Source organism: Hylobates moloch, unplaced genomic scaffold (genome assembly GCF_009828535.3).
Source record: "Hylobates moloch isolate HMO894 unplaced genomic scaffold, HMol_V3 SCAFFOLD_11, whole genome shotgun sequence".
In the NCBI taxonomy this organism is placed as follows: Eukaryota; Metazoa; Chordata; class Mammalia; order Primates; family Hylobatidae; genus Hylobates; species Hylobates moloch.
This window is the reverse complement of record NW_026652286.1, coordinates 21,322,396-21,343,978: the sequence shown is the minus strand read 5'-3', so window position 1 is coordinate 21,343,978 and position 21,583 is coordinate 21,322,396. Positions and strand designations below refer to the sequence as shown.

The window sequence follows — 21,583 nt, the reverse complement described above, 5'->3', positions numbered from 1 at the left end:
ATGCCTGGCATAGGGAAAGAACTCAAGAATTGTTTAGAATTATTGAATAAGTGATTGAATAACTGAATGAATAAAAATTAGTTTTGAAAAAAATAATTGATAATTATTTTGTGTAACTTGGTCACACATATTAATTCACACCAAATTTCATTATTCATATCAATTTTTTTAAAAAATTAACATAAGAAATACAGTTTGGTGATGGTAGGTAGACATTTCCCATTCCTATGTGCCAAGCACAACATGTTCATTTTTTATCAAAATATATTTTCGAGTTTGCCAAGATCGTGGATATAGAGTTATACTTTTTGAGCTTTGCTGTAGCTCCATGGTTTCTATATTCAGAGCTTCCTGCTTAAAATTTGTGTGTTATTTATACCACGGGAAGTCATGGTAATGCACCATCCAGGATAGGGTACATGAGGAACTGTGGAGCATACTGAAAAGGTTATGGGCTTTGGAATCTAATAGCTATAACTTTACAATTCAGTTCTGCCAGTTGCTACATTTGTGATTGTAAGTAAGTAAATTTCTTAACCTCTCCTAGTTTCATTTCCCATCTATGACGTGGGCATTGTTTAAAAATGTTTTTTTGAATTTTGGCAAATGCGGTTACTTAAGAATAGTGCATAAGACATATAAATTTGTGGAAATTAAAGGATAAATAAATGAATTAATTAACTAACCTCCCAAAGAACAACAGAATATTTATCTCCAACTTGGATTGCAGCAATAACTACCTCTTTCTCTCACTTACTACACTGCAAATAGATTTTTTTTTTTACTCTTACACATTGCAATCTATCCTACATTATGGCTTTTATACATGTTATTATCTTTGACTAAAATCTCCCCCCACCACACACATACACACACACACACACACACACATAAACACATTTCTATATATCAGATTTTTTTTCATCTTTTTCACTTAACATGTCACTTCTTCTAAGAAAATTTTCTCAAAGTAGTTTCCCTTTATTACTCTCCATTATATAACACTGCCTGTCTTTTCATAGCATTTCAGACAGTTTATATGTATGCACTATTTATCTGTTTGGTAAATGTCTGACTGTTTTTCAGTGGCCTTCGGCCTAGGGCCCAGGGTATGCTAAGAGCATTTTACTCAGTCCAACATCTTTACCATCACCTAACACCATTTTCTATCTGTGTACCTCCTTGTTCCCCCCCAAACTCCATATATTTTTACTTGTCTGTTCTGCTAGAGTAACAGGCTGTTTTCAACCGGGGCTCGGAAATAGAAGCTGATCACTTAATATTCTACGTCAGTGTTTCTTAAATAAGAGAAAGTATTAGACCACCTTACAAATGATTAATTGGCATAAAAACTTACTAGGAGAGGTAGTTCCTACACTATTTCTTGGACCTATTATAGAAAACATCAGTCAGTCTTCAACTAAGGGGAACTGTATATTGTTTTAGTAGTAGTTCATTGAACCTTGGGGGAATTCCTCTTCAAAATAGTATTTTCTTTATATATATATATATATATTATATATATATAAAGAAAAATAGTATTTTCTTTATATATATAAAGTGTATATTATAAATATATATAATAAATATATATTATAAATATATATATAATAAATTAAAAATATTATAAAATATATTATAAAATATATATTATAAAATATATAAAAATATATTATAAAGTATATATAAAAAATATATATACACAACGTGCAGGTTTGTTACATAGGATAGCATCACCCCGGGGTGTGATGTTCCCCTTCCTGTGTCCAAGTGTTCTTGCTTGTCCCAATAGAGTTACAGAAAGCTAAGAGACTGAGTACTTTTCCTCCAGTCAATTCTTCCTTTCCCCTGTTTCTAGTTCACATTTTCACATTGATAATTAATATAAAAATAAACAAATAAATAAATATTTCTATAAAGCAGAAAGAGAAAATCCCCACTCCTAGGGTTAACTGATTTTCATCTGTTCAACCATGTCTTATTTCAGTAGAAATTATTTCAAACATTCCTCTATAACTTCCTTTTCTGGATTCCCATTTGCCTCAAAGGGCTTGCACTTCGGTATCTCTGCTTGTGTTTCTTTAAATTAATACATTTGAAGAGTTATTTAGAAATTTCAGTTTACTCATAAAGTGACCACAAAATTATATAGCTAAAACAATTGAAACAAACAATGAGTGAAATATAGTTTTTTTTTATCTTAAGGTAAATATAATTACTGAAATTGTATTCTATTTCATTTTTATTCCTGCTCACACTTATTATGACCTTGATTATATTCTGTCTGAAAAGCGAAATTAAGTAACTGCAAAACAAAAGTTTCATTAATTGAAAATGTATTTGCAGTATCTTTTTCACCTTTCAACTATTTCATTCAAAATTTGCTTGAATATAGACAATCGGTGAATAGGGAGGGTGGTGGAAGTGAACGTATCTGCAGTTATGTTCACTCTGTGTTTTATCCTCAATTGCTATGGTCTTTTCTAAGTGTTTTATTTATTTCAGCGTCTGTGTACTTTGGAGTAAATGGATGGTGTTTTAGGAGTTTTCAATTGGTTAATGGATACACAATTTGGTGGCTTTAGAACTAGAAAAAGCTTGGAATATATATTCCCTCTCTGCCTACTTATCTGTGTGATATGTTACTTTTCCCGTGTAGTCTTAGTTTCTCCACAACTACTACAAGTTCCAAAGTGTGTCTTTTATTAGTGATGTAAAATTAAATGAAACACACACTTATTACATATAATACATAGTATATAAAATACTGTGTGTGTGTCTGTAAATGGGTGTGCTCAGTACTCGCAAATCAATAAGAAAAGTCTAACAATACAGCTATAACATAACTTAGTCACTTAAACATTATAACTAGCTAGGAAATACATGAAAACATGCTCACATGCTGGAAAATGAAATTTAAGACAACGAAGCTTTTGTTGTTTTTTTATTTTGTCTGTAATTAAAAGTTATAGTATCTGGAGTTGGCCAAGGCATAAGGAAATGGACCCCATCTTGTGCTATTCACGTAAGCGTGAAAAGATAAAACTTTAGGGAGGGCAGTTTGGCATTACTAGTCCAAATGATAAATATTTATGTCCTCTAACTCAGTACTTGTATATTGAAGTATTTCCTTTTAGAGAAACACTCAAGATTTGAAAAAAAAAAAAAGCACATATATGAATGCTCATAAGCAGTATTATTTTAAAGGTAATTCTTGAAAAATACCTAAATATCCACTGACAGGCAAATGATCAAATGAAGTATGGTTTGCCCATACTTAGTAGTATTTTGAAAAGTCTAGAATAAATAGCTGTCTCTCCCTGAACTAGTGAAACATGGTGGCGGGAAAGGAGTGAGCTGCCTTGTGCCACAACTGCCACCACACATGCAGTAGACGACTAGAATGATGTTAGAAAACAAAAATATGGTCACCTATCAGAGTCTGCAGCCCAATATCAAGAAGCTGCTAACATTCTGCAGGGATGGTTGTGAAGATTCCATGAACTGTTAGATGTGGAAACATCTTAAAAACTGTCAAACACTTTAAACTTTGGAAGATTATTGTGATTTTCATTCTTTCCAGTGGCTACACTCACACTTTAAATCAAATCTTCTAACATTCCTTGAAGTAAAGCAGTCTGTGTATGTGAACTGAAGAAATAACTGAAGTGAAATAATGGAGCATTTAGTGCTTTTTGTATGGCCCAAAGGAGCCCTGTGCTGACTTTGCTATAGTGTTTTAGCTTGTGAAAGTCTCTGGAACCTTCCCTGCTTCATCAAGGGAGTCACCTCTATGTCATTTTACTAAGGAAAAATACCTAAAACAAACATGTTTAGACCCAGTGCCTGTCCATTGTTGCAAGCAGTCCTACACACCTCCAAACAACAAGTTCAAGATCAGCATGAAATTGGAAATCCAGGATGCTAGGAACACCCCATCCACCTGTATTCACAGGCGCCTCCCTCCACCTGCACCTTGATGGCAGTGTTAACAAGAATGATTCTGTTAGCTGTCTGAATCAGCTGAACTACAGCCTAGTGGGAACTGTGAGAAGACTGGGGATATGCTGCAGACCCCTCTGGGCCCATGTTAGAGACCACATTTCATCATGTCAAATCGTGGCCCAAGTTTCCCGCCAGAATGGAACCTCTTGCTTTTGTTGGTCTGGGAAAATATAAAAAATATTTCAAAATCAATGGGAAATAGTGATCAGTATCCATAAAAATATTCTATATAAAGAAAAACAGATGAGCATAAAACCATTTTTACTACTGAAAATTACACTGCCGAAACCAGTGACTAATCAGCAAACAGCTGTTGCACAACTTGAGTTAACTTGAATACAACTAGTAGTACTAGTTGTATTAGACCATTCTCACACTGCTAATAAAGACATACCCGAGACTTGGTAATCGATGAAGAAAAGAGGTTTAATTGACTCACAGTTCAGCACGGTTGGGGAGGCCTCAGGAAACTTTCAATAGTGGCAGAAGGGGAAGCAAACACATCCTTCTTCTCATGGCGGCAGCAAGAAGAAATGCAGACTGAAGCAGTGAGGAAAGCTCCTAATAAAATCATAAGATCTCATGAGAACTTACTGTCATGAGAACAGCATGGAGGTAACCAACCCCATGATTCTATTATCTCCCACTGGGTCCCTCCCATGACATGCGGAGAATATGTGAACTACAATTCAAGAAGAGATTTGGGTGGGGACACAAACCATATCATAGATGTGGATCATAGATATGAAAAAAGTTCCTTGAATCATATAAAAGGTACAAAAGTCAGAAAGTAATTGTTAGGTATTGAACATAATCAACAAAGATTCAACATGTATACGTATATATGTGTCTGCATTCATAATTGGAGGCCCTGAAGAATATAAACAAGACAATATAACAGAATTAACACTTAACAAGATTAACACTTCCCAAAAATTAAAGAAAAGACAAACCTATACATTGAAAAGGGCCTAAATTATTTCCGGGAAAATTGATTTAGATTGGTCAACTCCAAAACATATTGTAGTAAAACTATTAAACTCTAAGGAAAAAAATCCTTAGTCTGACAAAAAAGCAACTGTTTACAAAGGGAAGAAAGTCAGGTTTGCATCAGATTTCTCAATAGCAAAGTACAAAACAAGAAAAAGTAGAGCAATATTTTCAGGAAATTCAAGGCAAGAAAATGGGAGCGAGGATTTTATATCTCATCAAACTGTTCTTCAGGTATTGATATCATATGAAAATAGTTTTCATCATGTTAGAACTCAGAGGATACTGTAACCTTAAGCCCTTCCCGAGGAGTCATTCAGGGAAACAGCTTCATCCAACCAAGAGATGATCAATCTAAGACAAAATCAGATGAAGGAACAAGGGTAGAATTTGTGTGTCTGTGTGTGTGTGTGTGTGTGTGTGTGTGTGTATGTGTGTTTATCAGTCTGGGTTCAATGAAAAGTGAGAAACAACATAGTAATTTAATCAAGACAAAGCATGTTTTGTTTTTGTTTTCTGGGAATGAAAAGAGGATTTAACTTTAGAAAATCCATTAATGGAATTCAACACATTAAGATAGCTAAGGAATAAAATTATATAAACTTTGAAAAAAATTCAACACACTACTGAACAAAAAAAAATAATAAACTGGAAAGTGAATAGTACATTCTTAGCTTGAAAAAAATATTTACACCTCAGTGCTAAAGCCAGTATTTTACTCAATTGTTTAAAATAATCCAATTAGTTATTTATAAATTCAATACAACGGGAAAGAAACTCGCATTTACAATAGCTAAATGAGAGCAGGAGCTAACCAATATGCAAAACTTATATAAAGAAAAGTTTAAAACACCTGACCAAAAGCATGAACCATAAAACAATCACAGGATAGATTTTGTCAAAATTAAGAACTTCTGCTTTTTAAAAGACACTAGTAAGAGAATGAAAATGTAGGCTACAGACTAAGAGAAACTATTTGCTGGTCACCTAGCGGACAGCAGTACTCACCCCCGACGTGATTATAGATTCAGTGGAATCCCTATCAAAATCACAGCTGCCGGCCAGGCGCAGTGGCTCATGCCTGTAATCCCAGCATCTTGGGAAGCTGAGGCAGTTGGGTCACCTGAGGTCAGGAGTTCAATACCAGCCTAGCCAATATGGTGAAACCCTGTAGCTACTAAAAAAAAAAAAAAAAAAAATAGCTGGGCATGGTGGCAGGCACCTGTAATTCCAGCTACTCAGGAGGCTGAGGCAGGAGAATGGCTTGAACCCAAGGGGCAGAGATTGCAGTGAGCCAAGATCGTGCCACGCCACTGCACTCCAGGCTTGGGAAAAAGAGCAAAATTCTGTCTCCAAAAAAAAAAAAAAAAAATCATAGCTACCTTTTTTGCATAAATTAACAAGTTGATCCTTAAATTTATATAGAAATACAAAAGACTAAGAATAGCCAAAGCAATCTTGGAAAGAGAGAATGAAAGTAAAGAACTCACATTTTCTGATTTTAAAACTTACTACAAAGCTACAGTACTAAAGACATTGTGGTTTTGGCATAGGAGTAGACATATAGAATGGTGGGTTAGAATTTAGAGTTCAGAAATGAACCCATAAATTTATGGATAATTGATTGTAGACAAGGGCGCCAAGACAAGTCGATGGCATTTTCAACAACTTGTACAGGAACAACTGGATATCTACATGGAAAAGAATAAAGTTGGAGCCTACCTCCACACCATGTACAAAATTAGCTACAAGTGGATTATAACCTAAGTGTGAGAGCTAAAAGTATACAACTCTTAGAGGAAACCATAGGAGTAAATCTTCGTGACCTAGAATTAGATAACGCTTCCATAGATACAGCACCTAAAGCACAAACAACTAAAGAAAAAAAACAGATAAATCAAAATTCATCAAAATTAAAAGCACTGTGTTTCCAAGAACACAATCATAAAAGTGCAAAGACAACCCATACAGAGGGAGAAAATAGGCAAATGCATGGAGGCAAGAAATTAGGTTAGTAGTTTCCAGAGACTGAGCTGAAGAGGGAATGGGGATTGGCTGCTATGAGGTATGATGTTTCTTTTTGGAGCGTTTTAAAGCCACATAGAGTGATATTTACACAACTCTGTGCATATACTAAAAACAGCTAAATTGTATACTTAAAGGAGTCAATTTTATGGTATGTGAGTTATATCTCAATAAAGCTTTTAAAAATGTTTAACTCAAAAAAGTCTGGGATAGATCTGTATGTACTGAGATGGGAAAAATACCTGACATAATATATAATGTGACAAACTACAATTTCATTTGTGTAAAAGAAAACAATTTTTATACATAGTTACATATATGAATACATAGACAAAGAGCAATAAACTGATAACATTCATTTCATTTAGAGAAGAGACTGGAATTTAATAATCAGGTAAAACTAATTTTACTTTTTAATTCTATTTACTTCTATAATTTAAAACCTTTTAAAATGAGAACACTTTATGCAATTTGCTTATGTAAAATACATAAATATCCTCAAAGTGAGTAAATAAAGGCACCAACCACAAAGTCTGACATGTAACAGGCACTCCACAGTAAAAAGTCCCTTTGCCTTATGTGGTGTGAAGTCCAAACACAACACTGGGTTGGGCGGGGGGGGGTTATGGTTTTATTCACATTATGAAGACAGCATATATAGCCAACTTCTCAACTCAGGTGTCAGTAAGAAACTTTTTAGGGAGTGATTCACGATCAAGCAGCTTTGTACAATTTACCATAGTCTGTTTTCACATTGATAATATATTTCTTTATAAATTATGCAGTCTTAGGTAAAAACGAACTACCTGAGACTGGATAATTTATAAAGAAAATGTTTTATTTGGCTCATGTGTCATTATAGAGCTTGCATTTTAGGGAAGTATACAGAAATAAAACAAAATAGATAATATGAATGACAGTGGGTGTTAAGCAGAAAATAAGCAAAAGAGTAGTGTTAAAAGCTAACTTCTTTTTAAATGATGGGAAATAACCTGGAAGTGGTAAATGAAAATGGCAGTAATAAAGAAGACGAAGAATAGTTTAATGACAGGAATTTGAATACTGATTTTTTAGAGAGGAAGCATGAAGAATGAACTGAGACAGGCAATTAGGTACAAGAAGGGTACAAGAAGGATATCTACTCCACCTCAAGTAAAGTTGATATGAGGTTGTGGAAGAGAAAAGAGCCTCCACTAGAGGTGGCTGCAAGAGAAGCAGTGTCACTGGGGGGATATGGGGCAGTGCCAGGTTTGGGTGAAATTATGGAGGGAAATGGGTGATCCACAGAAAAATCTAAGGAGGACATTAAGTGGATTTTCTGATGTTTTATGTGAGTTCCCAGGGACACAGTGAGAGAGTGTGGGTGGGAGATGTTGGAAATGACAGTGTCCAGAGACATTGAGGTTTAGAGTGCCAAGGGAGAGGAGTGACCAGGGATTGACATTATGGGATGAAGAGGAATGGAGATGGGGAAGTGGAGCCATTCTTTCCTGGATCACACAGTGTAGGGGGACTCTGCTTTTGGAGGACTAGTTTGGTTGAAGGGCATTCTGACTTCTGGCAGATAAGAATCTGTGTGTGAGGGAAGTAACTCTAACACTAAGCACAGAGTTGGTGTCTTGATCCTGCTTGCTGCCCGGTTTTTATACTATGTTAGGCTATCTCTTTCCAGCCTCTAAGTCACTGTTAGGACATTATGTATGTGTTTAAGGGAGGGGAGGGTGTAGAAAGAAGGGCCCCAGTTAGTAATTTCAATGTTTATATATTAGGTTTTATTTATTTTGCTATTTGAAAGCCTAAATCATAAGGTTTATTTAAAGAGTATCCAAATAATTGCTGTCATAATTCCCCAAATGAACTTAAACATCAGTTCTTTTTTCACAGAACTTTTAAAAGAGTGGTGAAAGCTCAAAGAGGAAACAGTTACATCTCAGAACTATTTAACAAAAATCTCAAACACTCTCCCTGACAAAATATAAACAAAACTAACTCAATTATTTCTAATATCTAGGTGGCGCTTTTCAATAGTTCATTCCTGAAACAGGTATCACAAGATTTAAAACTTTTTATTGACCTCTACTGATTTTTTATTGCTAAAACTCAACATTTTGGCTTTGCAGGTATGAATATAAGCAAGAGTGAGATAACAAAAGAAACTCCGTTAAAACCGTCTCGGAGATCCCTGCCTTGCCTCGCCCAGAGCTATACTTACTCAAAGAGCTTGAGCCAGTCTACATCCCTCTTCCAGTCAACCGAGAGTGAATCTCAGGCTCCCACATCTATAACCTTAATCTCCACTGACAAAGCAGAGCAAGGTGAGCAGCAATTCCTATTTTCTTGTTCAAGTTATAAAAACTACGTGTTTTCCAAACACTCCTTTCCTTCCTTTTTCCACTGGACCAGTTTTATAGAGCTCTTCAGGAAGGAGGCTAGCATAGAAAGGAGACCAGTACACCATGCCATTTGTTGGCCAGATGTGTTTTATCTCTTCCTTATCTTGAAGGTGGCCAATCCCATGGAGTCTGGACCTAATATTTGTTTGCAGTGGAAGTCCCAGCTACATGAATCACTGGTGCATTTCGCCACTGTTTGCATCCCTCTTGTTGATGAGTAACATTCCTGGCGTGAACTTATAACCAGTATTCAAATAGAAAATGTCATCAGTTTTCTAAAAATAAAGGCTGAAGACTTTACAACTGACAATAAAGCAGTGAAGATTTAGTGGCATAAAGATTTAGTTGGACAAGTGTTGGCAACCCAAGGCTGGTGTGCAAGGGCTGAATTTTAGAGACATACCAGCAAGATGCCACACAAAGAAACGTTGTGGCTACCCTTAGGCACTCTTCTGCACACATCTGCCCACTAAGACACACACTATCCCTTTAGACAACTCCCTTTTATAAGAGTTGAGAATTTAAATACAACCAAGCTCCCTGTTGTGCAGTGGATAAGGTATGTTTTTTTTTTCTTTTTTTAGAGATGGAGTCTCGCTCTGTCGCCCAGGCTGGAGTGCAGTGGCGTGATGTCGGCTCACTGTAACGTCTGCCTCCCGGGTTCAAGTTATTCTGCTACCTCGGCCTCCTGACTACTGGGATTACAGGCACACGCCACCATGCCTGGCTAATTTTTGATTTTTAGTAGAGACTGGGTTTCATCATGTTTGTCAGGCTGGTCTCAAACTCCTGACCTCGTGATCCACCTGCCTCGGCCTCCCAAAGTCCTGGGATTACAGATGTGAGCCACTGCACCCAGCCGTGTTTTTATTTTTCAATCCTTTGTTGATTTTTCTTATAAGAATGCAGTCCCTTATGAGTCCATATGGTTGCTTCTTTTTCTGGATAACTAAAAAATGTCAAAATTATTGTTTCAATACTATTGTGAAATCACTACATATTGTAGTTAGCTTACAAATATGTCTACTATGTAAAGTGGCAAATTGTTCTAGAAGACGAGGATATTAAAACATACTATAGGTGTTTCTTTTTTCCCTTATTGAAAGTGAAATTTTAGGCCAGGCACGATGGCTCACAACTATAATCCCAGCACTTTGGGAGGCCAAAGTGGGCAGATCACTGGAGGCCAGGAGTTCGAGACCAGCCTGGCCAAGATGGTGAAACCCTGTCTCTACTAAAAATACAAAAGTTAGCCAGGCATGATGGTGCACACCTATAGTCCCAGGAACTCAGGAGGCTGAGGCACGAGAATCGCTTGAACCCAGGAGGCGGAGGTTGCAGTGAGCCGAGATCGTGCCATTGCACTCCAGCCTGAGTGACAGCGAGACTCTGTCTCTTAAAAAAAAAAAAAAAAGGAAAAAAAAGTGAAATTTTAAATAACTAATTTTAACTCATGAAGTTAAAAAATTTCATCATGTTTGGCCATCATTTGTCCATCTATCTATCACCATGGTTATTTTTCTGTTGTTATGCTTTTATTTCCCAAAACTACAAAGTGTCTTATTTTATTTCAGTTAATACTGAGGAGAATAAAAACGACTCTGTGCTGAGATGTTCTTTTGCTGACCTCAGCGATTTTTGTTTGGGTAAGTTGATAATCAGTATTTACCTACTCCTTTCCCTCTCTCCAAAGGTAAGCTGTGTTCTTCTAAAAAAACTAGCATTTTTTTTTTTTTAAGAAAAAGTTCATGTTTGGTTTTTAACGTAATGGGTGAGTATAATATTCTGAGCTTAAGAAATTAAGAAATGTATAGTTTGGAATTCAAACATATAGGAGGATGATATGATAAACAACAATCTCATAATAAAAAATAACAATTTTTGCCATTATGCTGAAAATTTCAATTTTTAAAGAACATATAGACTACTATTTCAAGATCTATAAAATTTTGACACTCAGAATTTAGAATGTTAGTAACACTCAGAGATTCTATGCTGACCCATCATTAGTGAATACTATAAATTTTATTTATTTTTCCTCTAACAGTGACAAGTTTACTTCAATCTACTTTTTTGCCTTTTGATGTTGTCACATAAGATTTGCTTCAATTGAGCAAGCTTTGCATTCAAATCTGTAGCTTGCCCATAAACAATTCTTTTGAATTGGGTTTTCATTTTCATGAATTAAATAGAAATAAAATAAAGCCAAAATTAATCAAAAAGTGATACTAATGTGCCAACACTTATTTTGCAACCTCAGTGCCTTGACACATAACCTGAAGAAATGAAGCCCTGAGTTTTCAGTAGTGGATACATCAGTGGCCAGGCCTCAGTGCCTACATAAAGAGTTCTCAACTCTGGTTACACATTCAAATCACCAGAGGGCTTTTTTTTTTTTTTGAGACAGAGTCTTTCTCTGTCCCCCAGGCTGGAGTGCAGTGGCTCGATCTCGGCTCACTGCAAGCTCCGCCTCCCGGGTTCACGCCATTCTCCTGCCTCAGCCTCTCCGAGTAGCTGGGACTACAGGCGCCCGCCACCACGCCCGGCTAATTTTTTTGTATTTTTAGTAGAGACGGGGTTTCACCATGGTCTCGATCTCCTGACCTCGTGATCCGCCCGCCTCGGCCTCCCAAAGTGCTGGGATTACAAGCGTGAGCCACCGTGCCAGAGGGCTTTTTAATGCTTCCTGGATCACAGTTCCAGAAAATCAGTTTTAGTTGGTCTGGGGAGTGAAATTAGTATACATACTTTTAACAACCTGCCCGGTAAATATTTAGTGTGGCCAAAGATAAAATAAACTGTATCTTCGTTTTTCTCTACAGGCATTGTTAAATCACTCTTCATAACTTTTAAAACTATGAATTTTGCTACTTATAATAGCATTCTGTATGACTACAAATTAGTCACATTTCTTATAATAATTTTTGTTTTATGTGTGGCACAGAAACAGTGCTGGCTTATTAAGTTTTTTAATTAAAGAAAGCCAGCGACCAGCAGGTTCATTTTGTATACAGAATCAAAAAGAGCATCTCATCAGAAAAAATTCACTCAGAATAAAGGCCTTTCCTGTAGTAATTAATTCTGAAGATTACTACAAGCTGAGTATTTTTATCCAAAATTCTTGAGACCAGAAGTATTTCAGATTTCAATTTATTTTAGAAGATTTGTATTATATACTTACTCACTGAGCATCCCAAATTGGAAAATCTGAAATCTGAAGCGCTCCAGTGAGCATTTCCACTGAGCATCATTTCAACACTCAAAAAGTTTCAGATTTTGGAGCATTTTGGATTTGGGATGCTCAACCTATATTATCAGTTATTTTCTAATTTAAAAAATAAGAACAAAAAACAAACCTGAAGTTTTTCTTGTCCAAAATATCCATACAGGTGGGAGAGTTTTCAAGGCACCCTTCACTAACCTGTCCTTTAAATTAGAACCAATGTATAGTTTAACAATCACTCTATTGAAAAACCTTCCAGTTAATTCCTTGCATTTTATTTTTGACAGCTTGCCATTCCAAATATAAAAAGCACTTTCTCTGAATGTTTAACATAATTGGATGCTCGTAACTTTATGATTCTTTTCTCATCACTTTTGTGTGTCTCAGTTATTTGTTCCAGCTGACCTGTATTTATCTCTCTCCAGGCATTGTATCTCATATTCACTATTTTAGCATCCCCCAGCATCAATCTGTCATTTATTCAAGTTAGAAAGACATCACAGCTTCTGCAGTTAAAATACATATAAATGATGAGGTGTTTGCCTTTATAATGAAGGTGAGGTACAATCTCCAGCTTACTGTGTAGTATCACTAAGCATTTCAAGAATCCAACTGGATGTAACACCTGGCTGGGAAATACTCTTTTAGAGTTAGGTGCATATCTATGAGGGTTTTTTTATTATTTTATCATTATTATTATTTTTGAGACAGAGTCTTGCTCTGTCGCCCAGGCTGGAGTACAGTGGTGTGATCTCAGCTCACTGCAACCTCCGCCTGCCAGGTTCAAGGGATTTTCCTGCCTCAGCCTCTCAAGTGGCTGGGACTACAGGTGCGCACCACCACACCCAGCTAATTTTTGTATTTTTAGTAGAGATGAGGTTTCACCCTGTTGGCCAGGCTGGTCTCAAACTCCCAACCTCAAGCAATCCACCCACCTTGGCCACCCACCTCAGGCATCCACCCACTGGGATTACAGGCGTGAGCCACGTAATAAAAGTGTTTTAATCGTCTTTGAAAAGAAGACGCCTGGCCTAATATGAGTGTTTTAATCATCTTTGAAAAGAAACCAAGTAAAATAATGTCAAATATACCAAGAGTACAGTTAAATAAAGCATGAGTAAGCATTTTGTCAATACATGTTCTCTTTTAAATGCAAAGCAGTTACATTCTCTAAGTTTGCCTTTAGCGTGCAGAGTACCAGGTTCCTGCATTGGGCTGATTATTGCGTGGGAATTTCCTGACTAATGCATCTATTAATGGCTTTTTTACAGTTAACCACTTTGAGCTGCCCCATGAGAATATTAATGCTGAGGCAGACTTAACTGCATGTGGTCAGTGTTTCATTAAGGATTGATATTTCTCATTGTTCCAAATGAGAACCATGAAGGAAACAATATTAATGGCTTTGTTGATTCAGAGAAGGACATTTCTACTAAGGCTCCCTAACAGGATGGGTATATATCATGAAAAAAAATGTTATTTTTCCAGCCAGCCATTGGTCACATCTTTATTCTTATATCCACTGTGTAACTGTAGTATATTACTTAACCTCTCTGAGCTTTAGTGATTTCACTAGTAAATAGGGATCAATGAGCCATTCTTAGTAGGACTTGAAATAAATAAAAAGGTATAACTTCATCATAGCTCCTAGCACATCATGGGGGTTCAACAAATATTTGTTCATTGCTTTATTCAGTCACTAACTAAGCTTATCTTTCACACCAAATTCTGTTGGGCCCAGACAGATCTACACTAAACAGCTGTTTCTGTGATCATCAAAAGTGATTTTAGGCTGGGTGTGGTGGCTCCCACCTGTAATACTAGTGCTTTGGGAGGCTGAGGCAGGAGGACTGCTTAAGCCCAGGAGTTTAAGACCAGCATTAGCAAAGTGGTGAGACCCTGTTTCTACAAAAAGAAAATAATTAGCCAAGCATGGTGGTACACGACTGTAGTCCCAGCTATGCAGGAGGCTGAGATGGGAGTATCACTTGAGCCCAGGAGTTGGAGGCTACAGTGAGCTATGATCACACCCCTGCACTCCAGCCTGGGCAACAGAGTGAGACTCTGCCTCAAAAAAAAAAAAAAGGGTGGGGGGATACTTTTATGGCATGATAAATAATAATTTACTGGACTCTTTATTATTATACACTTTACCTGTCTTATCTCACTTAATTCTCCTAACAACCCTTTTAGTTAGGTAGCACTTTTTTTTACAGATGAGGAAACTTATTCACCAAGAGAGAAAATAATTTGCCAAATGTCACATAGCTAGTCAACGGAGAGCTGAGATTTCAACCAAGAAAGCCTCGATCTCTAGCCTTTTCTTTTAATCACCACACTAGGCACAAAGGCCTTAAGGTAAAAAGTGGTTAGTGATTTCCAAAGACACTAGTTCTGTAAGATGTTAATAAGTTTCAGGCAGAAAGTACAAGGTGAAGATAAAGCTGCATGTTAAAATACATTTGGGTAATGATTAGTTAAAAAGCTAATTGAGTCGGAAAGTTTTGATTTTTTGTTTTCTTCATTTTTTATTGACATCACATGGCCTTTAATTCTATTTTTCATAAAGAAGCTCACAAAGCCAGAGCAACATTCCATATACCCCCCAACACTCACAAAATTATTCTCGAAAGTGCTGATCCTTGTAGCAGTGAATTTGAAATCCTGGTGTGGCAATAATTTTATTTATTACTCTTGGAAGCCCCACTACCATTGCCTACGTTTTTTTCTTCTCAGTATGCTGGAAAATGACAAGGACACAGTAATCCACGTTAACAAGTGCCTGATGCTTGATTCTTCCCATGCCCATGTGGCTATAAACTCAGGTAACTTAGAAATGAAATATTTTAGGGCCGGGCGCGGTGGCTCATGCCTGTAATCCCAGCACTTTGGGAGGCTGAGGCAGGCAGATCACCTGAGATCGGGAGTTCGAGACCAGCCTGACCAACATGGAGAAACCCCATCTCTACTAAAAATATAAAATTAGCCAGGTGTGGTGGCACATGCCTGTAATCCCAGCTACTAGGGAGGCTGAGGCAGGAGAATCGCTTGAACCCAGGAGGCGGAGGTTGCGGTGAGCCGAGATCGTGCCATTGCACTCCAGCCTGGGCAACAAGAGTGTAACTCCGTCTCAAAAAAAAAAAAAAAATATTTAGGGCTCATTAAGACCAGCATAATTTGAGTCCAACCAACCCAAACACACATCTATCTAATCTTGTTATGAAATCAACATTTTGCTAATGTTATAAAATGACTTCCTCAGGAATGGGTTCATATTAGAGTTCTGAAACATCTATTTGCTTTCTACAAACATAATAGCTTAGCTCAGTGGAATACGCATTGGTCTATTTCTTTAAATAGTTATGGTCAAAAAGGAGTACATGGTGATTTTGCTTTCCTTCTATAACTTTCATTCCATAGATAATATCCACTAATTCCCATTATTTTTTCCTAGAAGCATTTTATATGAAGATGGCATTAAGAAATAACTTTCTTCTAATATTCCTAACCTACTTAAGATTACAGAAATGAGGGAATTACACTGAAGGAACATATTTTTCAGTTATGACAGTCTCACAGTCACTGTAAATCTTGTCAATTGTTTATTGAACACATAAGCTCCTTTCTATGCCATAAGGTCCAATTGTAAATCTTGTCAATTGTTTATTGAACACATATTGCCTCAATTTTCAAAATATATTCAGAATCTGACTACTGCTTACCACATTCACTGCTGCTCCTGGGTCCGTCTGCTACCTTCTCTTGGTACGCTGGTACAATAACTTCCTAACAGATCTCCCTGCTCAAAATCTTGCCTCCTTATAGATGATTTTCCACGCAGGACTCACAGAAAGGTTTAATAAAAGGAAGATTAAATCCCATCATTTCTGTGCTCCTGTCTCAACAGGTTTCCCATTACATTTAAAATACAAACTCACTCTGGTATTCAGAGACCTTACAGAATCTGGGTCTGGTCTCTCTAGGCCATTTCCTAATGCTTCCCTTTTCTCACGAGCTGCAGACAGCTCAACCATCTTGTGTTCCTTGTTCACAATAAATATGTGCTTATCCTAGGGCTCTACACTGAAATAAGCCGGGTTCACATCAGACTTACTTTCTGTCTCCTAATCTTGATGGATTTTTCTCCATAATACTGATTACCTAAAGTTATTTATTTAGGTCATTCACCCCAATTTTGTGTTTCCAGAAGACAGAAACTGTCAATCTTGCTGCCACCTTTAGCACCAGAATCAAGAATAGTACCTGACCCATAGTAGGTGCTTAAAGAATACTTTTAAGATTAGGACAAATGGATGAAAGAGCATTCTCTCTCTGTCTCTCTCTTTCTTTCTCTCTCTCTCTCTCTCACACACACACACACACACCTCTTTGGAAAGTCTGCTGTAGAATACACCTTTTTTGCTCACTGTGGTGTCATTTATCACTGTGAGTTTTCTCACTAGTTATGAGTTAGTGCTTTGTTAATTTTCTCGCTGAGGACCTGATCTAAATATTATTCACTTTTGTATTTAAATTGTGATGATAGACCTTTATATAGAGTATTTAAAGGCTTAAAACAAAACTCTTCTTAAGTAGTAGAATTGCCTTTTTTTTTTTTTTCTTTTGAGACGGTATTTTGCTCTTGTCGCCCAGGCTGGAGTAGTGCAGTGTCATGATCTCAGCTCACTGCAACCTTTGCCTCAGGTTCAAGCAATTCTCCTGCCTCAGCCTCCCAGGTAGCTGGGATTACAGGCGCCCACCACCACATCTGGCTAATTTTTTGTATTTTTAATAGAGACGGGGTTTTACCATGTTGGGCAGGCTGGTCTCGAACTCCTGACCTCAGGCAATCCACCCAGCTTGGCCTCCCAAAGCGCTGGAATTAGAGAGGTCAGCCACTGCGCCCAGCCGTAGAATTGCCTTTCTAACATCAGTCTTACTGAAGTCCTCCTTAATACATAGTTATTGAGATGCTACTTCCTTTCTATTATAGCACTTTGGATGACTGCTCACTAGAAGATAATAACTGTGATTTATGTTTGTCTTACTCATATTGCTTGGTTCAAGCTATCCACTCACTCACATGGGTGGATGAGTGAGGATTGGAAGAGTGCAGGGAAAGATGGCGAGTAGAAAACGCTGGCACACTGACACAATGGAAAGCAGTTTATCTGTAGGATTTGCTTCCCTGTGTTGTTCATGGAGCACAGCTCTGTCAGTACCCTCATTGCTACTGGCTAGTGGTAGTACTTCAGAACAAGAGGGCTAGGGAGAAGTAGGCAACAAAGGAACCCCAAAGAATTAATAAGTCTGGGTCCTTGTTGTTATTGTGTCCTAACCACAGAGCAAGCCATGTATGGACCATTCATGAATTTATTCTTCACAGAAAGCTTCTATAGGATAATTTTTAAAATCATGAAATTTATTGGTGGTCAAAAGGTCCAGTTTCAGGTACCAACCCTGTCACTTACTACTTGGGTACATACCATCTTTGCCTGAGTTTTCCAATTTGAGAAATGGAGATATCAATATTAGTTTCTTCTTATAAACAGAAATTGAGCAGAATTGTAGTGAAAGCTGTTGTGAGACTCAAAATTAGACAATATTTATCAGAGATGACACATAAATCAGAAATTATGAAAATAACCTTAGGTCATTATTATCATGTGCTCCCGTAGTATCACCTATTCTGATAATCCTGGAGCAAGCCATTATTAGCAAGGTATGGAAAGTTTGTACAGTTGCAAGTAAGTGAAGGCCAAATAATAATCTACTCACACATTTAAAATTCTCCAGGAAGGAGAGCATCGATTTTCAGATGCTGAAACAATACAATGTAACAGAGTAACAAAATAAAATGACATTATAGTAAAGAAGAATGACTGAGCTGGAATAATGTAGCTATTAAGATTTTACTCCCAGAGATAGCTGTAAGGTTTATGTTGTGATCATAACAGTCTGCTATATTATATTGGTCAGTTCCTTTAAGTTTTGAACTGATGCTAATATGCAAACAAAATTTAAAAGACAATGCATTCCCACTTGAGTCAGCATAAGTTTTTAACATGAAGCATACAATTGATGATTAGAAAACAGATTATGGATTAAATTTAAAATTTTCCACTGGAATACTCGAAGTAATTACATTGTTTCCTATCTACTTAGGCTTTAAAATGAAAGATAGGACTTTTTGGTAGCCCTAAATTACTTATTTTTTTTGTAGTTGTCTCAATACTCTAATTGTGAATTGAAAGCAAACAAAAGGAATATATATTTATGTGTTTGAGTAACTATGCATAGATTCTTTCATTTAATCCTTGGAACTATTCTATGGGACTATTTTATTCTAAAGTCTAACGTTAAAAAACTGTAACGGACCCACTGCCACCCAGCTAACAAATGATAAAACGAAGATTTTAACTTGGATTTGTTGAAACCAATATTGATTCGCTTGCCATTCTGTCAGCCTTTGTTCTTCAACATATGAAGCGATTTTATTGAGCTTTGAGACTGCATTTTTTATGGATGTATGCCTTCCTATTATTCTGCTACTAGAGAACAGCAAGAGTTCTATTTGTCATAATCAGACTTACTGTGTAACTGTTACCACCTGTTCCAGAAAGCTGTTGTCTTTTTTTTTTTGTGAAAATCTGTTTTTCTTAACTCTTTGATCTTTTTAGATTTTAAGACACTATCAATTATAGGAAGCATCATCGAATTAATGAGCTTTTAGGAAAAATAGGTTACTGCCATGATTTCAGAAATGTTACAATGTGGGAGAAAGTCATCTTAAAAAGAGGAAATATAATATTTGGTATTGTAATTTAGTGCTATTGCTTAAACATTTTTTTAATTTGATATTTAATTGATGTTCTGGGCATATGTGCAATAAATGTGTCATCACCACATGGGGAGGATTTCATAAAAATAAGGATCTGTGCCCTTGAGAACAACCAAAACACATTAGTAGGTTTCATTTGTGTTTCAGAAGATCTCACTGATGGCAGAATAATTAGCTTCATTAACCAAATGCAATATGGCTGTCTCCACTGTTGCTCTCAGATGTTGACTGATGCTAATACTAACTCTAAAAAGCTTTTTAAATTCTGCCGTTATGATACAAATAACTCCTAGCAAGAAAAAAATATATCTGTGAGGGAGAGAGGACTACCACTACCTAGTTAAAATAGATAACACATTTTACATTTCCTTCATACTATAGTTTTTCACTGTTTGTCCTTACATTTATATTGTTTTACAAAATTACATTCAGAAGGAAAATTATATTTCAAATGAAACGTGTGAGAATAGCCTAAAACAGCTTTTTAACTTAAGATAATAGTTTAAGCATTTCTGTACATTGTCAGTCTGCAAAGCAATTTAATGGATGCAAAATATTCCCATATATAAGCATATCATTCATTTATTAGTTAATTTAACAATTACTAAGAGATTACGATACAATTAACAATGAACTAATTATCAGGATATAGCGATGAACAAAACAGTCACTGCACTTATAGCACTTATAGTTAGGAGGAGATAGATACAACATTTATACATATAAATGTACACATTCAATGCCAGATGTTGATGTATATGTACATATATAGCATATATGTTTTATATGGGTGTGTGTGTTATCATTTGATGTCAGGTGCTGATAATAAAAAATAATAAAGCATTGTGAGCAGAGGGAGAACTATGGAGACTGTATTTTAGAAATAATGGTCAAACAGTGATTCTCTGATGAGGTGACAAGTGAATAGAACCCTGGCTAAAACAGAGATTGAGCATTATCTGCAGAGAGACAAGCAAGTGCAAAAACCCCACAGTGAGGACATACTTTACATCAAATAACCTGGTGCAGCTGGATTGGAGGGCATGAGGGTAGAGCTGTAGGAGCTGGACAAGGAATGATAGTAAGGAGCTAGATGATGCATATGCCCAGTGGGCTGTTGTATGGACTATGGCTTTACCTGGAGATGCAGAATTATTGGAAGGTTTGAATAGAGATTTAATATCAATTATCTGGGTTTTTAAAAGGGCCACCCTGGCTATCATGTGGTAGGAGCAAAAGATGGATACAGGAAGAACATTTTGGAGAATCGAATGGACTTCTGTTCATTTAATTAACTATAATCAGATGTTGATAAATGATCAGCTTTGAGCCATAATTTAAAGACAGTTTAGACAGGATTTGGGCATTTAAATCCAGTTAGTCATTCAATAAACATTTATTGAATGGTAACTATGTGTCAGACCCTGTTCTAGATGTTAAGGAGAAAGCAGTCAACAAACAAGACAACAAAAGTGGGAAAAAATGTACACACACACACACACACACACACATACATACATACATATATATAGGCCAGGCCAGGCTCACAAAAAATACCTTAGTGAGGGGAACAAATAATGAACAAAGACAAATAAGTAAAAACACATTACATGTTAGTAGTATGTGCTAAAGAGTGATATGTACTAAAGAGTTAATGCTTCATGCTAAGTTAAAAGAATTTGGTGAAGGATTTGATGTAGGGTACAAGAGAAAATGAGGAGTCAAGATCACTCCTAGGGTTTTCGCCTGTGTAACTAGAATAAACTTGTTTATTAAGATGGCAATAGTTTCTACGTTTTATTCTTCATAGGCTTAAAGGAACATTCCTGCTAACACAGATTTTCTTTCTTTTAGATTATAATTTTAGAATGCATTTCCGGTTGTGCTCTGTTTTGCTCTGAAAACATATTGACAGATGCGCCTCCATGACCCAAACACTTCCCACCAGTCTTCACTTTCAACATTAGAGATCAAATTTCAACATGAGACCTGGACCAAACAAACCATATCCAAGCCATAGCAATATCTTTGTATGTCATTCATCAGGACAATGATTTAAAACTATCTGCATACTCTAACATTATTTGTTCTCTTAATTTACTTGAA

The 21,583-nt window shown here is 36.5% G+C and overlaps 1 protein-coding gene across 1 annotated transcript in view; it reads left to right on the top strand.

Annotated features, from left to right (window-relative positions):
• Nucleotides 1-21,583, top strand: part of ANO3 (anoctamin 3) — a 321,270-nt gene that overhangs the window by 89,813 nt on the left and 209,874 nt on the right. Inside the window, exons 2-3 of the mRNA XM_058446923.1 lie at nt 9,141-9,335; nt 10,988-11,059. Of these exons, the coding sequence (XP_058302906.1) occupies nt 9,141-9,335; nt 10,988-11,059 (267 nt within the window). The remainder of the gene's footprint in view (nt 1-9,140; nt 9,336-10,987; nt 11,060-21,583) is intronic.